The following is a 21732-nucleotide window of genomic DNA, read 5'->3' as shown; positions in this document are numbered from 1 at the left end:
ATTGTGGCAACTGCCAACTTGGCAAAGGGGGAGCATGGTAATTCCAGAAACAGCTTATTGACTGTCATAACTTGCTGCACATAATTTTAAAAATTGTAATTTGCTGCTATTTTATGGCTTACGCTAACCATTAGCCTGGATTCTAGGATACTATTGCCATTTTATCAATGTAGTAGTTACCCTGAGAGCGAGCTATCCTGATTGAGTGAATACATCAAGTTCAATCTAACCTCAAACCATGCATCAAATCCTGATGGCTATTTGAACAGAACATGTCTTCTCTTCCATATTATACACTGATAAGCATAATCAGAGAGACATTTGTATACAGAACCAATACATATATCCGTACACCATCAGTGCCTGTAGAAAGATAAATTTATTTGTTTTACAGGTTCAGATTTTACTCTCAGTAATGAAATCCAAGAATTTCTTCATCATAAAAACTTGCTTTACATAATATTTACAGGTATCCAAAGATATACATAATGTCACTGCTGTAGACTATATCTTCTCACAAGACAACAGAGGGAGGGGGAAGCTTACTGCAATGACATACATTCAAAAAGAGTAAATTGTGGATATGCACAGTGTTTTTGGCACAGCTAACTCATTGTTAAATTCTGGCCCAAATTACAGAAACTAATGGTGTCAAATGTGACAAGGGATGACCAAAATCAGGGTGGGCACTGTAAATATTCTTTGGCAATTTGCAGATTAATATAAGCAGGGAAAGAAATTAACAAGTAAAAAAATGGAACATAAAACTCTCCCCTTTGCTCTTGTAATTGTCATTTACTGTACCAGAATTCTTTTGGTAAGCTCATGATTCTGAATTTCATTTGCCAGTTCTCTCCAGATGATTCCAACCACACAGAAGTTTACTACATAGAATCTCTCTTTCAGGCTACGCTCCACACACCCTCTCTCTAGCAAACCAAAAATGTCCAAATTGTAGAACTGTGTGCATTAGTCAAAAGCAGTACTGTAATATATTGCACATGTTCATGGTCTTCATAATAGAAATTTGAGAACTACAGCAAAGCAGGAAAAAGTTTCAGGTATTCCAATGACTGTGAATATCATCCTGATGCCTTTTTACTTCATTAGCTCACAGCAGAAAGCGTCTTTTTCTCAAAAACAAGCAATAAGAAATCAATTAGTTTACTCTTGCTATGAGCTTTTTGAACCTACTGTATTACAGATTTGATCTAAAAAAGAAGAAAAATACTGTTTAATAGCAGCATGATCTGCAATACTTTACTACACTGATTTGTGGCATTTATAAAAAGCCATTTGCAAAATAGATTAAGTTTCGTTCCATTTTCAACCAAAAAATAATGGGCTTTCCATTCCATAAGAAAATACACTTTTGAAAAGGAACACCTGGACACTTAACTTCGCCAATCAATGTTTAGGGATAAAATTAGGTTAAGAGTTTGAAGGAGCAGTATACCATATACATTAAGCAGTACCAATGTAGCTGCAGGATCAAGAAAATGAGTCCATGAATTTTATTTTTCTGCATATTTGTTTTGTAATTAGATTGTATTATCACACTGCCATACAACAATTGTCACAGTCATTTATGCAGACAGTCATGCCATATCTTATAATGGGGGGAGGGGAACAGGTTCATCAGTGCATATTGAATTAATACTTTCCTGCCCTTTGCTGCTATATGCAGCCAAACACAATCCATTTACATTACCACAAAAATGTAAATTGACAATTTTACTTATGTTTAAAATGAATACAGCACAGTGGATTTGGACTATAATTATCAAAATGAAATTAAGCCTTTAAAAAATAGTACAAGTTGTATTTCTTAACTTACCTTAGAATTTGAGAATATACCATTTTAAAACACACACTGCAATGTACATCTTATAGTTCATATTGTTTGGGAAAAACCAGTTTATGTGATTCTGTTATATGATGATGATCCAACCCAACATTTATTGACTTTTAATCAAGTATTTAATTGTCAATTAACAAGTTGTGGAAACACCTACCTTCCTAAGAAAGGGAAGACTGTGGCTATAGTTTTTGCAGCTGCCAGTTGTTCTAATGGTTATTTTATAATGTACTTAACATGTGTGATTGAAAAGCACGTTTGAGAAACCCCTTGACCTTTCTATGCTTATTTTTTTCAGCAATGCTTTAAATTCCATTTTAAGCACACCCATGCCCCCAAAACCCTGAGGTGCATTTCTAGAAGCTTTTGAGGACAACTATGCAGACAGCTTCCTAGACTTTCAGTTATTCAAGTCCAATGAAAATGAGACGACAAAGGTGTGACAGCAGAAAATTCTAAGAAGGGTTTTTATATGGTCCAGTGTTTCTCCCCACTGATTGTAGTGCTACTTAGATTGGTTCCCTCAAAGTCAGAAGTATTCCTTATATTAAGGATTTGGTCACTGGAAGGAGAGGCCTGAAGCTTCTAAACAGCTGTTTTAGAATATTTATGGTATGCCATATGCCACAGCAGTAGACCACTGCTTTCCCCGCAACTCCAAAGACTATGAGTACACACGCATACAAATTCTAAAAAGGTAAGACACTTTATTGAATTTGATAAATTAAGAGACTATGTACTGGACTTTTATGTATCACAGGTACTTGTAAACAGAGACACTGGGTCCTTTCCATGGAAATCCTGATAATGTTCAGCAAGAAGTTATTTTCCCACGCGCTGTTCAGTGTTTGAATAGTGACGAAGGGCAGAGAAGAATTCTTCATAACTGACGTTCACATGTGAAGGCAAAGAACTGGGAAAACACAATTGGAAAGAGGCAGGTAAATATCATAAGTAGTGTGTGCAATGGATAAATCCAAGTAGCATCATCCTAACCCTTGCCTTTGAACTATTTCACTGATTTATTCTCAAGCTGATACACAGCATATCACAGACATAACTCTGGACAAACCATGAAGTCAGAGCAATCTAACTGAAATCAATTAAAATTTTATTGATCAAGTGGATCTGCAAACTTAAATGACTTAACGTTAGAATAAATGACTATTTAGAATTGACCAGCTCTGCACAGTATTGGGATTACTAAACAGAAGGCAGAAAAGTTGAAAAATGATAGAGACATTATTGCTCCAGTTACAGCTGCAATACTACTTCACAGGTTCACTTTCACATAGCTTTTCCGTTGACATGACAGTCAAGTACGATAGTCCTCAAATACCGACACACCTTTCCAGGTAATGCTTTTGTTAACCTTCTACTGAACGGAAGTCAAGCCAAACACATGCTTTCTTGTATCAGTTTTGGCACTGTCTTACTATATTAACAGATCTTCAGCTAATTTCTGTAACTTCCAGAGATACTTAGCACTTTTTATTTCCAGGTCTAAGTCTTAATTCTTTAGGTTAAGCCATGCTAATGCAGGAACCATTAATTGAATGGGTTCAGTTGCTCTGGAAGGCAACCTACACCTGGTGATTGCCACAGATGATGTCATCCTAGACCAGTGGTGGAGAATCAGCAGCCTGCAATCCAGCCTGCAGCACCTGCTCCTTGCCACTCTCCAGCAATTAGGCTAGAAAGAAAGCCTTTCTTCCTGATCTAACTGCCACACAAGGAGCACACATTTTTTGGACAGATCAGATTTAGGGTGGGGAAATCACTCCCTCTGGTAATTAGTCTTGGAAAACAAGCTAAAATTCTTTTAGGGGAAATTGGTCTCAACTTTAGCAATGCCCATTTTTGTCCTAGCCATGTCTGCTGCTGGAATGTGGCTTCTGGAAGGTTGCCCAGGAGGAAATACGGCACTTGGGCAGAAAAAGAAAAACTACCCCTTCCCTCCCCTTGACCTTTCTATAGCTTTTAACACAGTGAATCATATAATATTAGACAGGCTTTTGCTTCTGATGCAGGCTTTTTTTGCTCTGCTGAAGAATATTACTATGCTGAATGGGGATCTGTCTTATGGCTACTGTATAGTGAAGCTCTGTTAAATCAGTATCTAGCAGCAAAGTACCTCTCATTATGATTGGGTTCCTATAGCCAAATAACCCCTGGGGTAAGGGACACACTACTCCTACTATACACATACACTAATGAAACCAGGCCTGAAGTGCAATATTTATTTTCTCCCCCACTGGAATGGTATAGAGAACATATTCTAGGTATAAATTGGTAGAACTAAGCCTGCTGCTGATCTGCTTTGTAGTGGTAGCAGGCTTCAATTCTCTTACCTATGATTTTAAAAATCTAGCTGTTTCAATCTATTTTAATTCATGCTAAAGGGTGAACCAATTTCAAGTTCAGATCTATGTGAGGGTAGATATTCTACATCCATGAGCATGGAAAACTAGGATGTGATCTCAATGGGCAACATGATGGTTATTTGGGATCAGAATGCCCTGTAACATCTTTCAATGGTCTTTTGGTACTCAGAGTAACAAAAGGAATAGCTTTCCTTCTCTTATTACAAATTTATTCTCCTCTTAACAAAATAATAATAATTTTTCCTTTCACAAGTTGACCACACATTTTGCACCTTTATAGAAAGTGGGAAACTATATATCAACTTGAACTTAAGGAAAAGAAACTGTCAGCACGCTTTTAATAGGGGCTTTTGAGAACTATTATTATTTCGGGCATGATGACAAGAATAGCATATTCATTGATAAATGTAACTACTGAAAATCACACATGAAAGTTTGAACACAAAGGGTCAAAGCCACTTGCAATACAAAGTAAATGTTCCAAGTTACACACAACTATGTATAGTCAACTTACACAATCTCTGTCAATCTGATCTGCCATGGAAGAAATCCTAATACACTGTCCACAGGACCAAACTTTAATATTAACTCTGGGTCAGGAAAGCCATTAGTACCTAGAGAGAGTAATAGTTTGGGTTGTAGAATTAAGACATTCTTGTTACATTACAGCTTTAGTAGATCTTCACATACAACGTGCATTTCTTACAAATTATTTTCCATAGAACAGTACCAAATATTTTAGAGAGGACATCACTCAGGCCCCATAATAATGACCTCAAACAATTTGACAGTTAACTACTGTGTGCCAATTTAGTTAGTATATAAAGATAAATATTACAATTACAATTTTGATTATCTAGTTTAAACACAGTGCTTAAAAAATTGATCATTCTTTGGTCTTTATGATAGTTTAACTGAAACACTGCCGTGCCCAATAACTTTGGAATTTACTGAAAGAAAGTATGCTTATTACTACTTTGCTCATTTAGAGCAAAGGAAATCTGAATCTCTGTTAGCTTTATTTTATTGCTAATTCTAGCATATACTTTACAGTAAAAGACTGTAAATACAACTGTTCAATCAGTATTGTAAACTTCCAGTGTTTTCAGAACCACCATGCAGTGGCTGTAGTTCAAAGTGCAACCTTCTAAGCTGCTTTGAGAGCCAAACACATAAAAGGAAGTGTCCTTATTTTTTGTTGTGGTAGTAGTGCCCATGGTTAAATAAAGCAAGCTAGTTTCATTTTAAAGAAGACATGTCACATCTCCAGCAAGTGTTTCAAGAAGGTCAAAAATTATTTAGCTGTTCACTCAATTCTTTTTCACGTTGCACACATGCCTTCTTTGAATCACAACCCTTGCCTTGATTTAAAAAAAGATGATTGTACTATCAGCAGTAATTGCTGTTACTGCATGACATATTCCTTCTTCAGGCTAACTTGAAGATGGAGGTGTCCAAAGCAGCCAGAATTTGCTACTGCCATGCAGTTTGTTCCCGTTTCCCAATTAAGTACGGATCTTTTATCTGACATTATGCTGAACTTCAGAAGCTCTTCCAAGCAGTATGAAATCTGCTTTCAAATGCCTCCAAAGCCCTATACGGGCTAGTATTAGCCCACACCTATATTCCACTTTGTGCTATAGCAGACATTTATCTTTTAACCTGACATAGTAATTAATGGCAGCCAGGAACATACATTTGTGACATCAGTGTATATATCCACAGTGAACTTGAACATTTCCTCTTGCAGCCTATAATATAGCTAGACAAAAGCAGATAAAACTATTCTGCTCGCTAAAATGAACGCTGCCAAATGGTAAATTTAGTGAGGCATTACAGTTTGTTTTTAACAGCACATAATGTAACTATCTCCTGGCACTACTTAATAAAACAAGGAGTTGCACTACAGCTGTCAAAATAAGTTTTCCCTGAAATTCCTTTATAGCCAAATTTCAATTGGCAATTGAATAAAATTTACCTCAGACTGCTTGGCTGAAGCAATTCTCTCCAAATTACTTTATGTGCTATAACAAATAATGAGTCACTCACGTCCCACAAGCAATTAAATTTCTTTGAAATGCACAACACTACATAGCATACACCAAAACACTTGTGGGAAATAGGTACTGTATTTTTCCATCTATAGGACGCCCCCATGTATAAGATGATCCCTATTTTTGGGGACTCTGATTTAAGAAAATGGGGGGAGATGGCCCCTGTGTATAAGACGCCTCCAAATTTTAGACTGTTTTTAAGAGGGGGGGAACCTACTCTTATACATGGAAAAATACGGTATTCTGTGAAGCAGCCCTCAGAATCTGACAGTTTGAAGACTGTGTGCAATGGGTATGAGCTCTAGATACAAATGTGTTTGAGTCTGGAAAAATTACTGTCACTCGATTAGCCACCCCCCCCAACTTTTCATGAGGGGTAAACAACTTCAGCCATCATACTTACTAGTTAATAAGTTTTCCAAGACGTCCATATCCAGATCTGTGCATTTTTTTTGTTTTTGTGCTACTAAGTGGCAAAATTTCTGAGCTGCTTTTACTATATCTGTCTTCCCATCCTCTGAAGACAGCACGTTCAGTGTAGATTGGCAATTTAAAACTGCAGTAAAAAAGAAAGAACTTAAAGCAATTAAATGGAAATGAAAGAAGTCAGCTGTACTTGAAGTTCACCTCTTGCTTGCAAACAGGATAAACACCATTCTCCACTCCCAAAGCCAGTGAAGGCTCCCAGCAGCAATGTTATTTTAAATTTAATTTACAAAATGAACATTCTGTAAAGAGTTAGTTACAGGTAGGTAGCTGTGTTGGTCTGCTGTAGTTGAAACAAAATAAAAATATCCTTCCAGTAGCATCTTAGAGACCAACTAAGTTTGTTCTTGGTATGAGCTTTCATGCACATGCCCACTTCTTCAGATACACTGCAACAGAAGTCACCAGACCCTTATATATAGTGAGAGGGTGGGGAGGGGTATTACTCAGAAGGGTGGTGGGAATGGGTGATTGGCTGATAGGTGTGGTAAACCTGTTGACGACTGTTAACAACTGCAATTGGTCTTATAGGAAAAAGCAAGGGGTGAGATGGCTAAAAATGTATAATGAGATAAGAATCCAATGTCTCTATTCAGACCAGGTCTCTCCACAGTTTTAAGTTTGGTAATAAGTTGCAATTCAGCAACTTCTCTTTCCAGTCTATTTCTGAAATTCTATTGTAATAAGACAGCTACTTTGAGATCTTGTATAGAATGTCCTGGGAGATTGAAGTGTTCTCCTATTGGTTTCTCTGTCTTGTGATTCCAGCTCATACCAAGAACAAACTTAGTTGGTCTCTAAGGTGCTATTGGAAGGAATTTTTTTATTCTGTAAAGAATCACAGGACACGCTTGCTAAAATAGTAATAGTTCAGTAAAAGTTTAATATCAAAACTTAAACATTTAACTAAAACTGCCAGTCATTTCTGTAAATTAAGGCATTCACACTCAATTCCAGCTATCAGCATATCATGCCGAGATGTTCATGGGATTTATTGTACTCTTGGAGATACCCATTAATTCCCATGCAGGGCGTTAATCAATGTTTGTGGATCAGATTTGGATGTCTGGGAACTTTCTAGTACTCAATAACAGTACAGGATTTTCAAAATAAGAAATCTTACCTTGATCTGTTTTTTCTTGATTTGCAAACTTCACTGTATATTTGGAACGGTCAAGATTTAACAATTCCTGCTGCTGCTTTAGGATTTCATCCATTAGCCTTGAATTATTTCTCTTGAAAAAACCTTGCAAAGAGAAGAGAAAGTAGTACTGCTTAATTGACCATCATTTTCCAGGTAATCTATGTCAATATTTTTTATAGATCTCTAGAATCATATAAATCGTTTGCTAGCAACCAATTTAATTCATTTTCTAAAAATAAATAAATAATCCAAGGTGATCTGGGCTTCATTTACCCCTTGAAGAAAAGGCAAGATGCAGAGGTCAGCCACTTGTATGAATTTGCAATTTGACATCAAATAGTTGAAGTTCTCATACCAAACCATGTTTTTTTTGCTTCTCTCTGTCTCTGTCTCTCTCTCACACACACAGAGGAGACAATGGTTTGTCTGCTTTTGTTTTCTGTTCACATGATGTAGCAGTTCCTATAATTACGGAACATTAATTCATGTATCATGCCAAATAGTAGCTAAGCTTCCTTAACCACAGCTTTCAGCCATCTGAATTTGAGAAAAGCAAACTACAGTTTGGCAACAGATACCACAAATCTTTTTCTGCCAGATTTGATTAGTCTGTTGCACAAATCAGAATACCGATTGGAAATTAGTAACCTGCTGAAATCAAATACTATATCCAGCTAATATCAACAAAATTAATTATTTTCCCATTATTCCACTTTCAAGGATTAAAAAATTAAAAACAGCTAATCTTTTAAACAGTAATCAGATGGCCCAGCCTAATTTAACATAAATAGCAGAGCAAGCTATTTGAAGGAAGGGCAAAATAAAAATGTAATTAACAGAAGAAAAAACAATAAGATTAAAGTTCCAAAGTGAAAGTATGGATTACTATTTGCAATTTTTAAAAATATAAACGTTATTCTTGCAATTTCATACTGCATTTATTTTGTGTAGCTACTTGTCAGTAGTCTTAATTTTAAAGGTGAACTGAAGTACTTGAAGACATCATTAATGCATGTTCAAGTTTATTTTTGCCCAATCTGAAAGTATTAGGTGGGTGACATTTTTTGAGCTTTCCCAAACAGCCAGCATTAAGGTGAATTCCCATGTGGGTTCCTATGGGTAGCCATGTATTGCTAAGTAGGGTATAACACTCCAAAAAGGTTTCTCGGGGGTATGGGAAGAAAGGAAATATATGTTGTATGAACAGTCTTCTGTTTTTACAACTTTATATCCAACCATTTGTTACTACCAGAATCTGCAAGTGCAAGTAATGTCCAGGATACAAAAATGTCTATTGAAGGTGCACCTAAGGCCTTTGGTGTATCTAACAGTTTTTGATTCCTTGCCCCCACCCTAAAAGACAGACACTGGAGCTGCATTAACTACTGACAACTACTGTCACATGACAGAAGTGCTGATTGAGACAAAAGTACTTTGCGGTGCACAGTGAGTTGCATGGCTCTTGGAGCTGAGCCAATTGTTTCAACACTTTTAACCAAAATGATTTATTTATTAGAGTTTCATTTGGCAGCATAACAAACTATAGGTTATGTAAAGGTAAAGGTCAAGGGACCCCTGACCATCAGGTCCAGTCGTGTCCGACTCTGGGGTTGCGGCGCTCATCTCGCTCTATAGGCCAAGGGAGCCGGCGTTTGTCCGCAGACAGCTTCCGGGTCATGTGGCCAGCATGACTAAGCCGCTTCTGGCAAACCAGAGCAGCGCACGGAAACGCCGTTTACCTTCCCGCCGGAGCGGTCCCTATTTATCTACTTGCACTTTGACGTGCTTTCGAACTGCTAGGTTGGCAGGAGCTGGGACCGAGCAACGGGAGCTCACCCCGTGGCAGGGATTCGAACCGCCGACCTTCTGATCAGCAAGCCCTAGACTCTGTGGTTTAACCCACAGCGCCACCTGGGTCCCATATAGGTTATGTAGTCTACCTTAAAACCAGGACTGAGTTGTCATGTAAGTGAGGCCAATGGGTGCTAAATCTAGCTACCAGCAAGTCTCTGCCTTTGTTTTAAATAAAAACAAAGGAAAAACAAACACATGCTGCTGGGAACAGACCAGAACTACTATTACCCAAGGTGTACTTGTTTGAACAAGTAGCAGCAGCTGTAGAGGTGACTTTGTACAATAAGATGTTATGACTCCCACAGACCTTGCACTTGAACCTGGCAAATAAACTTCGAGTACTTTCCGTAAGAACAGTCCTGCTGGATCAGACCAAAGGCCCATCTAGTCCAGCATCCTGTCCTCACAGGGGTCACCTGAAAGCAGAATCTGAGTGTAACAGCATTCTGATCGCATTCACACCACTTGCCTTTCTCAGCAACTGGTATTTGGAGGCATACTGCCTTCAACATGGAAGGTAGTGCACAGCCACCTCAGCTAGTAGCTGTTGATAGCCTTATCCTCCATGAATATATTTAATCTTCTTTTAATGCAAGTTGGTGGCCAACACTACATTCTACAATTAAACTATGCAGTGTGATGTGACTCCTTTTGTCTGTCCCAAATCCTCCAAAATTTGTCCAAGCTAAGTGGTCCCCAACTGTATATATGTGACTATATAGGTATGACACATCAATCAACTGCTACTGTGCTATAAAAATAGGGTGAAGGTAAACGGCATTTCCATATGCTGCTCTGGTTCACCAGAAGTGGCTTAGTCATGCTGGCCACATGACCTGGAAGCTGTACGCCAGCTCCCTCGGCCAGTAAAGTGAGATGAGCGCCGCAACCCCAGAGTCGTCCACAACTGGACCTACTTTATATTGTTTCCAGCAATTTTTATAGTTTTAAGTTTCTTTAAAACTTTTAGTACTCAAATTATTTTATTGAATCAATTCCTACCCCTTATTAGGTCTACCATTACAGAAATGTTCCTTTGTTCTCTAGGGGCCTAAGATGTAATGTTAATATGAAAATGGTTTATATATTTTTGAACCACATATTTGCCTTGAAATAAAGAGTAGTTATGCTTTCATAAACTAATTGCCTTTTCTGCATTAGGCAGAGAAGTGTCCAACAGTTTTTCAATTATAAATTATCTTGTAAAAGCCTTGCTGTGTGGGAGTGCTATCCATTAAGGCCTACAGAACTTTTGTTAAGCCCATACAAATAGGTCAAAGTTACTTTCACAGAAGATAACATTCCCTAAATTGTTATTAGTCATCCATTAGAACCGATCTCAGTATTGGCCTCTTTAAAATCTGAGTTGTATAAAAAATCTAGAATTGTAACATGTTGAGGCTTAGATTAATGTATTTAATACAACTGTAGTTCTGTTACATACAATTATGTTTCATTTTAATATTATTTCTTACCAAAGTTAATTGCATCTTTTTAAAAAGTAAGCAGTCTTTTTAATATTCAGTTTGGTTTGGTTCATGAATATTTAAGGAAAAATCACATATTATTATTATGCATTTACCATCCTATTATTAAATAGGAACATTATTTTTTCAACACATAGGCTATTCTATAAGGCTTCTCATTTCTGCTAGTATAGCTTCTGGATCTGTCTGAAGATCTGTTTCCACCGTGCTCCTGATAGTCAAGCTTATACCTGTATAAGCTTATACCTGTACTTAAGGGACCGTCTCTCCTGGCATGTCCTGGGTAGGACCTTAAGGTCCTCAAATAATAACTTTTTGGAGGTCCTGAGCCACAAGGATGCTAAGTTGGCTTCAACTAGGGCCAGGGCGTTCTCAGTACTGGCCCCGACTTGGTGGAACGGTCTGTCACAAGAGACCAGGGCCCTGCGGATTTGGCATCTTTCCGCAGGGCCTGCAAGACGGAGCTGTTCCACCTCGCCTTTGGGTTGGTTTCAGTTTAACCCTGATGTTTCATTCTTTTGGTGTGATTGGTGGGCTACTTAAAAATGAGGCTGCAGTCTAAATTAAATTTTTTATTCTTAATTGGTCTGTTTCCATAACCAGATTCAACTACAGTTTGTTGAAAGCTAGATTTTTTTAAAAGTAACTTTTTGAATGCAGCTAAATATCTGAATATATGAATATATATATGCCCCTGTGTATCATAAAACCAGCTGTGCTCATGTTTTTGCTTTTAATGTATGCAAGATGGAAAAAAGCTTAAGTGATTCACTTCAAAGTATGACAACCATCAGCATGTGAATTTGACACTTAGTCATATGAATTTTAAATAACATGCTTGTACTTATTAACAAATTAAATTAAACCTACACATAGTTGCATCATTTGCTGCTGCTTCAGGCTTGATTCTTCGAGACAGAAAAAAATGTCTTCTAAAGTTCAAAATATAATACAGCATCAAATATTTCTCTCTTTTGAGGCTACAGACTAATAATCCTCTTGGTTGAAACCTTAAACTATCATTTCCCTGCATCCTAACTACATCACAAACACAGTTTGCATGACAGGATCTGATCAGAAAATAGAACTGATTTGTACTGTTCCTTATTGGTCAGAGATGGGGTTCAGATAGAGAGGAATACATTCTACCATTTTTAAAGACAGGGAATAGGGAGGGGTAAGAAAGCAGCAGTGGTTTTCAATTAAATGACTTCAATACTTGTACTCAGGTGAGACCTTGGGGAGTCTGCCTTTCTATGTGTGTGGATAAATGATAAGATATGCACAATATAAATGTGATAAAGGGTCTTTTTATTTATTCTTTCTCTATTTTTCTCTATATAATTGTGTTTTGTATTTTCTTATAAATTAGTTTGAATTTTATTGTTTAATATTAAAAAACTTTCAATAAAATTGTTATAAAAATACATGTACCTGTACACTGATCAGCCTTTAACAATTCTGCCCCCTTGGCATGGCAAGTGATACATTGCCCTCTGGCAAGAGTGAGAAGCAGAAACCCACCTGCTTCCTTCCTGGTTAAGTTGAGAGGAGCAAAGACATCCCTTTCTTGTGTTGGGCTATGGGGAAGATCATCATCCACCTCTCCAGCTCCACATTCGGAGCTGGCTGTTTGCACAGTGGGTGATAGAAATGGTCCAAGTAGCGTCTATTCACCACTGCAAAATGAGCCTCAGCCTTTCTCTCCAGCTGCATCTGGAAAAGGCTGGAGACAGGTGGTTGACAGCTGTGGCACTCTGTGTATCTCCTACATCCAGTCAAGTCCCAGCCTTGAAAAATGAAAAGTGGTGGCACTTTGATCTACACTTCCACCCACTGCAAAAACAAGCCCCAGCCTTTTGCTCTACAGAGAAAGTCTGGGGCAAAGGTGTTGATGCATCTGCCTAGCCCTTGCTCCCCCTTTCCCAGCCCCAAACCTGAAATTAGAAACAGTGGTGGTAGGATTCCAGCAATTACAGTGGGCTTCTGAGGTCCCCTGATGCCTTGCACAATTCCTGGGAATCATCTACCTCTTCCACAGCTCCAAATTTGGACCTATAGAAGAGGAGCAAGGGATTGTTCAACCTCAGGCAGAGATGCAGTGCAGGTAAGGGATCAACAGCCCAAGCCTATGAATGTATATTCAAAACAATATCCCACTGTGTTAAGAAGAGGTTTACTCCCAAGCATACTGAACACAAGAATAAATGTGCACAGGATTGCAATGAAGGGAAGAGACAAAATCCTGGCAACCAGAAACAGGGCATTGCATTTTACTAATACTGTACACCGAGTCATTGAAATCCTTGGACTGAAATATCATCAAGACAAACTGACCTCCATTCATTTCAGCGGGTCTACTCTGAGCCTGATGCAACCTAAGGAGCCTTGTTTGTGGCACTTTAACTGTTATGGCAGCACATCTGACAAAGCAGGTTGTTGTTGTTGTTCAGTCGTGTCCGACTCATCATGACCCCATGGACCAGAGCACGCCAGGCACCCCTATCCTCCCGCAGTTTGGCCAAACTCATGCCAGTCACTTCGAGAACACTGTCCAAAGTGTTCAAAGCAGGTGGCATTCCTCAAATCCTTTCCAGCAACAAAGGTGCAAATGTGTGCACAGTTACCTGGCAATAAGCCTCATTCAACAGAGGTCTTTGAATTCTTAACCCCCACCCCATTACCCATCTGTCACCCCTTTCAGATGCCACCAACACACCCTGCACGTGTGGAAGTTGCCACACAACTTCCGTGGAAGTTGCCTCCCGGTATGCGCGGGTTGCCTTTATTTATAGTAAACTGTTAACTTAGAGCAAACGTTTTTGAACCGAGCAAGGGCAAGGTCACGTCCTCCGCATGTGACGGGAGAAGAAAATCGGAAGGGGCTTAGAGAACGGGCAAGCGGACAAGGCGGGTGGCCGAAGGGCGGCTCCGAGGGCAACTCACCTTCTTGGTCGTAGACGGTGACATAGGAGATGCCCACCGCCATGCACCACACCACCAGGCTGGCCATGTCCGCGTAGCTCTGCTCCTCCTCGACCACCACCAGCCCGACGTGGCCCGGTAGCTTCTGCAGAGACTTCGCGTCCTTCCGCCACCGGCCGCCGCCGCCTCCTCCTCCGACCACCTTCCGCCCTGCCGCCGCCGGCCTGTGGTAGGCGAAAGCCCCCGTGCCCACCGCCGCCGGGGCCAGGAGAGCCCGCGAGGCAACGGCGGCGCGCCGCCGCCAACGGCTGAGCCACGAGCCGCGACCTCCGAACCAGCCTCGGAACCAGGCGAAGAGCGCGCGCTGGACGTGGAGGAGGAGGTGCAGCAGGCGCCACAGCAGCTCGTGCGCGACGCTCATTGGTCTGGGCGGAGGACGGCGCGAGGGAACGGGACGCTGGAAAAGGAGAGGAGGCGGAAGAGGCGGCGGCGGCTGTTGCTGCTGTCGCGAGGGAGGCTCAGCCGCAGTGCGAGGCGCAAACCATGTCGCCTTCCATTCCCTCACGGACACGGTTTTATCTGCCCGGCAACCTCCGTTAGCGCCGCCATCTCCATACCTGCCATGACCTTTTCCCTCTTGCCTACGCACGGGCCGCCCATTGGCTGAGGCGCCGCCGCCGAGGGCCATTTCCGGGTTGGTGGAGCGAATGACGTGGACCCCTAAAGGAAAGGGCGGTGTCTCCGAGCTGAATTCCAAGGAAGAACGGGAAGGCGAGTTCTCCGCCACCTACGACGGCGACCCTTGGATTTAGCACGTGTTTTCCTCATGCACAGCGACATCTTGCGGCGGGAGTGTGCGCCGGCTGCTGGTAATCGCGCTGCTTGGGCTGGAGAGCGCTGCTTGACTTTGCTTTTTTCACTCCTATGGTTCACTCATTTTCTGTCACTGACTCTGAATAATAAGAGACCACCGTACGCAAAAGTTTCATAAGCCGTGAATATATACTTTTCTTGTGAGCGAACGAAAGAAGATGCACTGGAGGAACGACCATACGTTTAGTTTAGTAAATTTTATTGGTGCACTACTAATTTTCATTTATTTGAATTCTTGTTTTTCCCATTACACCTCATATTACATGCACAGCGAAGTGGATTCTAACAAAGCACTTGTTGAATTCAAAACACTACCACCCTGCCTACCCACACTCTCAAATACGAATACCTTGTTTATTCAATTAATTGGTATAGGTAGCCACATTATTGTTGTATGAAGTGGCACTTGAATTACAACACAACAAAAGCAGAACACACACCCTGGTCATTTGCAGTATGAAAAGTTACAGGACTTCAGCAGGAAGCTATGGGACATGCACTGATCAGAAACGAAACAGGACAGTTCACCCCAAACTTTTTGCAGGTGCAAACAGTAGTGAAACCAGGTTTGTGTATAGCCACCCCAATACCATCATGAGGGCCCCACGGTAGTGTTGGCTAAACAACATTAATACAGCACTAGATTTGTCTCATTCCCATTCCATTTGGAAACAGGAAGAATGCAACAGCCCAGTCTTACCACTTCAATCCTGGGTACAGCTAATGATTTCAATAGGTTTAGAAGCTGCTGACTACATACAATTTTGTAGGTCAAAATGAAAAAATGTCAGGGATAGATTGCTCTGGAGAGGAGGACCAAATTAATCTGGAGTTCGTGGGAGGCTTAGCACAGCAATTTATTGGAGACTTCTGTTTAATATATTTCATAATCATAATAATCATCCATGTTTACTCTGAGACTGGAGGCATTATCAACACTTGTGTTCTTTCCTATTTCTTCTCCTTCTTCTAATGAAAACAGATTGTTGTGTGCACACAAATGCAGAATCTTTCTTGAAGACATCCAGCTTTCACCCTGGCTTTCTGCTGGTGCTTTACATTGTCCTCCTTTAACATCTATGCCTTTGGCTGTGAGCACCCTTCTGGTTTTGAGGAATTCGCAAGTGCAATTCCATGGGTTGCTATCCAGATATAGGTATCTGAGTCGAGGTAAATATTTCAAGAGACTGTGATCTATGGTGGATATATTGTTGTTCCGTAGATTTAAAACCTGCAGGTGCCTTAAATTCTTCAATTCCTGCTCCTTAATTCTTTGTATGCTGTTTCCTTTCAGATCCAGTCTGGCTAGTGTACGTGGGAGTCTGAAGTAAAGAAAGAAACATTGTTTTATGTAGTATCTTAAAACAAGAAGCCTGTCATTATGATGACAAATAATGCCTTGCCCGAAGGCCACCCAGTTAGCATTATGTAGAAAAGTGATTTGAAACCAATTTCTTGCACATAAACCAGACTAGGGAGTAATTTGAGCAAGGGCTCGCCAGGACTCATCTTTGGAATACTGTACAGTGGTTTAAACTAAATTGGTTTCCTTGGAGGCATGAGTCCTGGTGCCTGTTTTTAGAAATCAGATTCTGGACTAAAAAATCTGGCCGCTGCACTGAAATAAGTGCTATGTATGCTGTTTGCACATTGATCGGTTCTGAAGCAATATCAATCTCTATTTATTATTTCTTAGATTTATATTCCACCATTTCACCATTCATCTCAAGGCAGCATGCACAGTCACCCCTCCCCATTTTATCCTCACAACAGGCCTGTGAGGTACGTTACGCTGAGAAACAGTGAGTTGCCTAGAGTCCTCCAGTGAATTTCATGGCTAAGTGGGGATTTGAACTAGGGTTTCCACAGTTCTCGGCTTGTATCATTATGCCACACTGGCTTTAACTTATCCCAGTCATTTAAGTGTTTTGCAGCGGCACACCTAGTTTTCTTACAGTTGTTGCAGGTGTGAAAAGGGGAACCCAATCCAGTCACATACCTTAATGGAATAGAACTAAGTAGATTTTGTTCAAGTGCCAGATTAGACAGTTGCGTGCAGTTCTGAAGTGCCCCATCTTCAAATGTGGCAACAACATTGTTGTCAAGGAACAAGTGCTTTAGGCTATGTAGCTCCTGGAAATCTTGCGCCTTTATTCTCTCAATCAGGTTATTGCTGCAGTCAAATTTCTGTAGCGTTACTGGTAATCTGAATGGGATTATCTGGAGCTTGTTCCCAGACAGCTCCAGTCTAGTTAAACTGGAAAGAAACTCTGCACCCTCAAGTGATGTAAGCTCATTTTCAGACAGGAAAAGCTCTGACAAGTTTGCCATTTGCTTCATATCTCCAAATTTTAGCATTTTGAGCTTGTTTCTCTCTAACTTCAATGTCAATAAAGATGTAGGCAGATCTGAAGGGGTGCTTGTCAGTAAATTGCCATTTAAATTGAGAAATAACAAGTTGCAAAGAGATATAAAAAATCCTCCTGAGAAAGATTGCAGCTTATTGTTTTCCATGCTAAGATACTTTAGATTGGGTAGGTAGAAGGTTCCAGACACATATTCCATATTATTTCCATCCAAAGTCAAACTCTGTAAGCTGCTGAGGGAGGAGAGAGTACTAAAAGAAAGAGACAAAATCACATTGCTTTGTATTTCAAGTACCCTTAATTTTTGTAAACCTTCAAAATCAGATTCATGTACAAAACTTATTAAATTGTCCCCCAGCTTCAGTACTTCAAGGCTTCCTGGGAGCAAGGTAGGTATGTGCCTTAGTTTATTTTTCCGAAGTTCCAAGGTCCTCAATGCACCCAGAGCTTTGAAAGTGTTATTCTCCACTGATTCTGTCCCACTCCAGGTCAGGACAAATTCTTCAAGGGCAGACATTCTGCTGATGTCAGTGATCTAAAGGACAAAATCCACAACAAAAATTATTTCTGGCCAAACTAATTCAGAGATGGCTTTAGTTTCATGGAAGGGCCACAAATCATTAGGAACATCATCTGCTAAAATCTCATTCAAAAAAATGGGAGTTATGCAAGAACAATATGCAAGAACAATTCTGTACGTGAGCATGATTTAGCCAAACTGGATATTGTCCATGTTTCATGGCAAGTTGGAGCCCTCTAGAGGCTTGGCATGGAACAAACACAATACTATTCAGATTTACCGGTACTTGGGAGTAAACCCCACTGAGCTCTAATATTTACAGTGCATAGGCTAGCATTGTAAAGATTATTAGAATATTATAAAAATTAGAATTGCTGAGTTTCCTTCTGGGATACATGTCTTAATTAGAATGTGCCTTTAGAAACATTAGCATTTCAAATTTAAAAAAGCATTTGTTAGTTATAAAACAATATTTCTGTTGAATTTAGAAATATATCTTTTCATGATTCAGCAGTAAAAAATTAATGAACTGAAATGGATTTCTTTTATAATATAAATGATGATATCCAATATATGGCAACACTATTCTGATTCTAGAACTGAAGTGTTGTGACTTGTAGAACCAAGGATTTTTAAATTACTTAGTTTGGCTTGACTGTGCGCTTTATTTGAAATAACTTCATACATCAGTTCAGGGATTGTTTCTATTTTTGACTGTGCGCTTTATTTGAAATAACTTCATACATCAGTTCAGGGATTATTTCTATTTTTGTAGAGCACACAAGAAAATGCTAGTATCATTTCATGACATACATTTTGGCACTTCTTTTAGAAGTTTTAAGAAGAAAGAACAAAATAGCCCTTTGTGCAAAGGTGTTCTACAGGTTTGTGTTACAACTGGCTATCCGGTCAGTATTTGATAAAACAGTCAATTACCCTGATAAGAACCTCCATTTTTCTTTTCTGGTCATGACATGCAAATACTATTTTTCTTGCTCTCAATTGCGGTTACACTTTATACTAATGAGCAAACAAACCTATTTGTGTAAGAACATTTATTGGTCTGTCTAATGTACAAGAGCTTAAAGTAAATTTTGGCTGTAATAAACAAATCTGTCCACACATATTAGAGCAACACTTGTCAGACAGGGTCAGTTATGGTTTCCAATCAAGGGTACATTGGGTGGCAAACCTAAGATTTGCTGCTATGCAATCACCCACAATTGTGGCTAATACTCTGTCTGTATACAGACCCTCCAAGTGTCCCTGTTTTCCAGGGATGTCCTTGATTTAAATAAGCTCTCCCAGTTTCTTATTTGATCCTAGAATGTCCCATTTTTTCCTGCTCATTTGCTTATCAAAACTGTTAAAGTGACAGGATTAGACTGTGCAGTTTTTTCTCCTGGCCATTTGGCAACACCGATGCAGAACTACCCGTATCATACATTGAACTTTTACAGAGGAAAGGTTATTTTTGTACATGTTCAAATGAAATAAATTTATTTCTTTCAATGGTAATGGAAAATAGCTATATATCATCATAAATATTTGGATATTATGGATGATATTTAATATGACAATACTATTCTGATGCTAGAACTCACCTGCTACAAGTCATATGCATTATGTTTTGGTTACATGATTTGCCCAAGCATTTGTGGGTTAGATAACAACATCTGATGGATAGTCTGGCTATTGTTTGTGTTTTAGTCTGCTTATTTATGTGCTTTTATTTACGTTGTTTTAATTAGTATTTTATTAAGTTGTGTTTAACTGTTGTTAAGTCAAACTGTTGTTAAGTACAGTATAAAAATATGCTGTGTGTTTTAATATAGAACAGATGTGGGGAAGCTTTGCCCCTCCAAATGTTTCTGAACTATGACTCCCATCATCCCTTGCCCTTGGCCATACTTGCTGGGGTTGATGGGAGTTACAGTTCAGCAACATTTGGAGGGGCCAGTGGTTCCCCACACCTGACACCAAGCATGGGGAAGTGTTCTCTAAAATTCAAAAGGGAACACTGGATGGTGGTTTTTATTTAGACAAAATAAAAGGGAGCATATTCTTGTTCCACGTTTTAAACTGAACCCTGTAGCCCAGGGCTATGAAATCAGACCTAAGCCTATTATTATTATTATTATTATTATTATTATTATTATTATTATTATTATTATTATCAGACACATAGGAGGAGGGGGGTCCTGATATTGTAACAGCAGTATAGGAAAGGAAATATCTGTAGAGGCAATTCTAACTCCATCCTCCCAATAAAACCTCCCATACAGAAACCTCCCATACAAAAACCTCCCTGTACAAAGATTGCATATGTAATAAGTCTGTCCTCTTTTGCACCTTGCTACTCTAATTTGAAAATGTAGGTTAGCTGATGAATAAACCATCCTACCTGGAGGTGTTTGATCTTGCCATGGCTGATGTAAATTCCCCTGGTAGTTTTAGCAATCTCTTTAGGCACTTCTCCAACTCTATAGCACTGCACTCTCCCCGCCAAGTCACAGTGGCATTTTCGCGGGCATGTGGGGGTTTGAGCTCTGCAAAGATAAAACAAGAGGAGTAAAAGGCAAAACAGCTGCATTTTCCTAAATAGCACCTTCCCGAGCAGCACCAGCTTAAATGTGAGCTGCAGCATGAATTTAGGCGCCATGTGCTCTTTTATACCATAACAACTGATAAAAAGGTAATACAGATGCGTGTTTTACTTTTGTTTAAAAGAGAGGGAACAGAAAAGACAATCTCTTAACTTCCTTGTGTTAAAATATTCACAGGCATCACAAAGAGCAAAAGGTTTAAACAATGATAAGGAATCTTTATTCTGGCTGGCATGGAAAATTGATCTTATTTATTGGCTGTTGCCTAATCTGCAAACACTTCTGTTATCTGTAGTTTCCTAGTTTGGTTAAGTGTGACACCACAGAATGAGTTGGGAGAAAAGATAAAGAGCTGTTTTATAGTGGGCTATAAAATTTTTGGATTTTCAATGACCCCATATTAAAAGCATCAGGAAAAAGACCCAGAAGCTCCTCTTTCATCCCGATACACAAACATAGTTGCATGATTGGTCCAGAGGAATCAAGCCAGCTTACTTTGTTTTTAATATATATTTTACATAGATTTCTATATTTTACATAATTCTATGATTGTTATTGACATTTATTTTGAGAGTTATTTTAAAATGTATACATATGTTGTAAACCACCCTGTGATCTTCAGATGAAGAGGGACATACAAAATTCATAAACAACAACAACAATAATGTTGCCTGGTGCAAAAATGTCACTTGAAGAACTTGTGTATCTTTTGTTTTCCTAAAATTTAGTTACTGAAAATCTGTAATGCTGGAAGGCTGATTTACTATCCTTTTCATCTGTGGATTGTGTTCCCATTACACCTCTCACCCACCCAGAACTCCTGTACTCTTTACAGCTGGAGGCAAAATAATAATAATGAATGAATAATTCCTCATAATCACATCTACATCTTTAAGAATTCAGGTCTTCTCTATCCAGGTCTAACACTGTTCAATAGTCTGCACGAGCTCTTTGCTTTCAAACCCAAAGTCGGAATGATCACTGTATTTGTGCATAAAATTATTTTATATGCCCCTTCATATAGGCAGGTGTGAGTGCACTTGCCCTGCTTTTCCTAATGTGGGGCTGCACTTTGGATTTAAACCACAATCTCCTGTTATGTAAAGCATAGTATGTTCAACCAGACGAGGGCTCCTTCTCCAGCCCATTTATTGGCATTGTTCACTGGTTCTTGG

General features: G+C 39.4%; 2 protein-coding genes across 4 annotated transcripts; both read right to left on the bottom strand.

Moving 5' to 3' along the window:
- Positions 1-360: 360 nt before the first annotated feature.
- NUS1 (NUS1 dehydrodolichyl diphosphate synthase subunit) lies at positions 361-14888 on the bottom strand. Of its 2 annotated transcripts, XM_033143681.1 has the most exons (5): positions 14214-14881; positions 7906-8028; positions 6700-6852; positions 4757-4856; positions 2542-2771 (listed from the first exon to the last, which is right to left on the bottom strand). In XM_033143681.1, the coding sequence occupies exons 1-5, from the start codon at positions 14878-14880 to the stop codon at positions 2681-2683; spliced, it is 1134 nt and encodes a 377-aa protein (XP_032999572.1). In that variant the 5' UTR covers position 14881; the 3' UTR covers positions 2542-2680. The 2 variants fall into 2 exon arrangements, with proteins under 2 accessions (XP_032999573.1, XP_032999572.1); XM_033143682.1 differs by lacking the exon at positions 4757-4856 and having other exon boundaries at positions 361-2771; positions 14214-14888.
- An 824-nt stretch (positions 14889-15712) lies between these two features.
- On the bottom strand, positions 15713-21039 carry LOC117043708 (nephrocan-like). Of its 2 annotated transcripts, none has more exons than XM_033143676.1 (3): positions 20353-21039; positions 17065-17963; positions 15713-16387 (listed from the first exon to the last, which is right to left on the bottom strand). In XM_033143676.1, exons 1-3 carry the CDS (start codon positions 20611-20613, stop codon positions 15940-15942), a joined length of 1608 nt encoding a protein of 535 aa, XP_032999567.1. In that variant the 5' UTR covers positions 20614-21039; the 3' UTR covers positions 15713-15939. The 2 variants fall into 2 exon arrangements, with proteins under 2 accessions (XP_032999567.1, XP_032999568.1); XM_033143677.1 differs by having other exon boundaries at positions 17065-17966; positions 20356-21039.
- Between the last annotated feature and the right edge of the window lie 693 nt (positions 21040-21732).

The sequence above is a fragment of the Lacerta agilis genome, chromosome 3 (genome assembly GCF_009819535.1).
Source record: "Lacerta agilis isolate rLacAgi1 chromosome 3, rLacAgi1.pri, whole genome shotgun sequence".
Taxonomy (NCBI): Eukaryota; Metazoa; Chordata; class Lepidosauria; order Squamata; family Lacertidae; genus Lacerta; species Lacerta agilis.
Note: the sequence above shows the minus strand (reverse complement) of the source record. Positions and strands in the feature narration are given on the sequence as shown.

Bases quoted from the DNA above. Each gene is read 5' to 3' on its own strand.
- NUS1 (XM_033143681.1), bottom strand. From the start codon at position 14,880: ATGGCCCTCGGCGGCGGCGCCTCAGCCAATGGGCGGCCCGTGCGTAGG. The intron at 6,853-7,905 runs GTAAGATTTCTT...TTTTTACTGCAG, and splicing joins TCAAGAAAAAACAGATCAAG to TTTTAAATTGCCAATCTACA. The intron at 2,772-4,756 runs GTAAGTTGACTA...GTGTTTTCCCAG, and splicing joins ATCAGATTGACAGAGATTGT to TTCTTTGCCTTCACATGTGA.
- LOC117043708 (XM_033143676.1), bottom strand. From the start codon at position 20,613: ATGGCGCCTAAATTCATGCTGCAGCTCACATTTAAGCTGGTGCTGCTC. The intron at 17,964-20,352 runs GGATGGTTTATT...GTCCTTTAGATC, and splicing joins AGATCAAACACCTCCAGGTA to ACTGACATCAGCAGAATGTC. The intron at 16,388-17,064 runs GTATGTGACTGG...TCTTTACTTCAG, and splicing joins CTTAGTTCTATTCCATTAAG to ACTCCCACGTACACTAGCCA.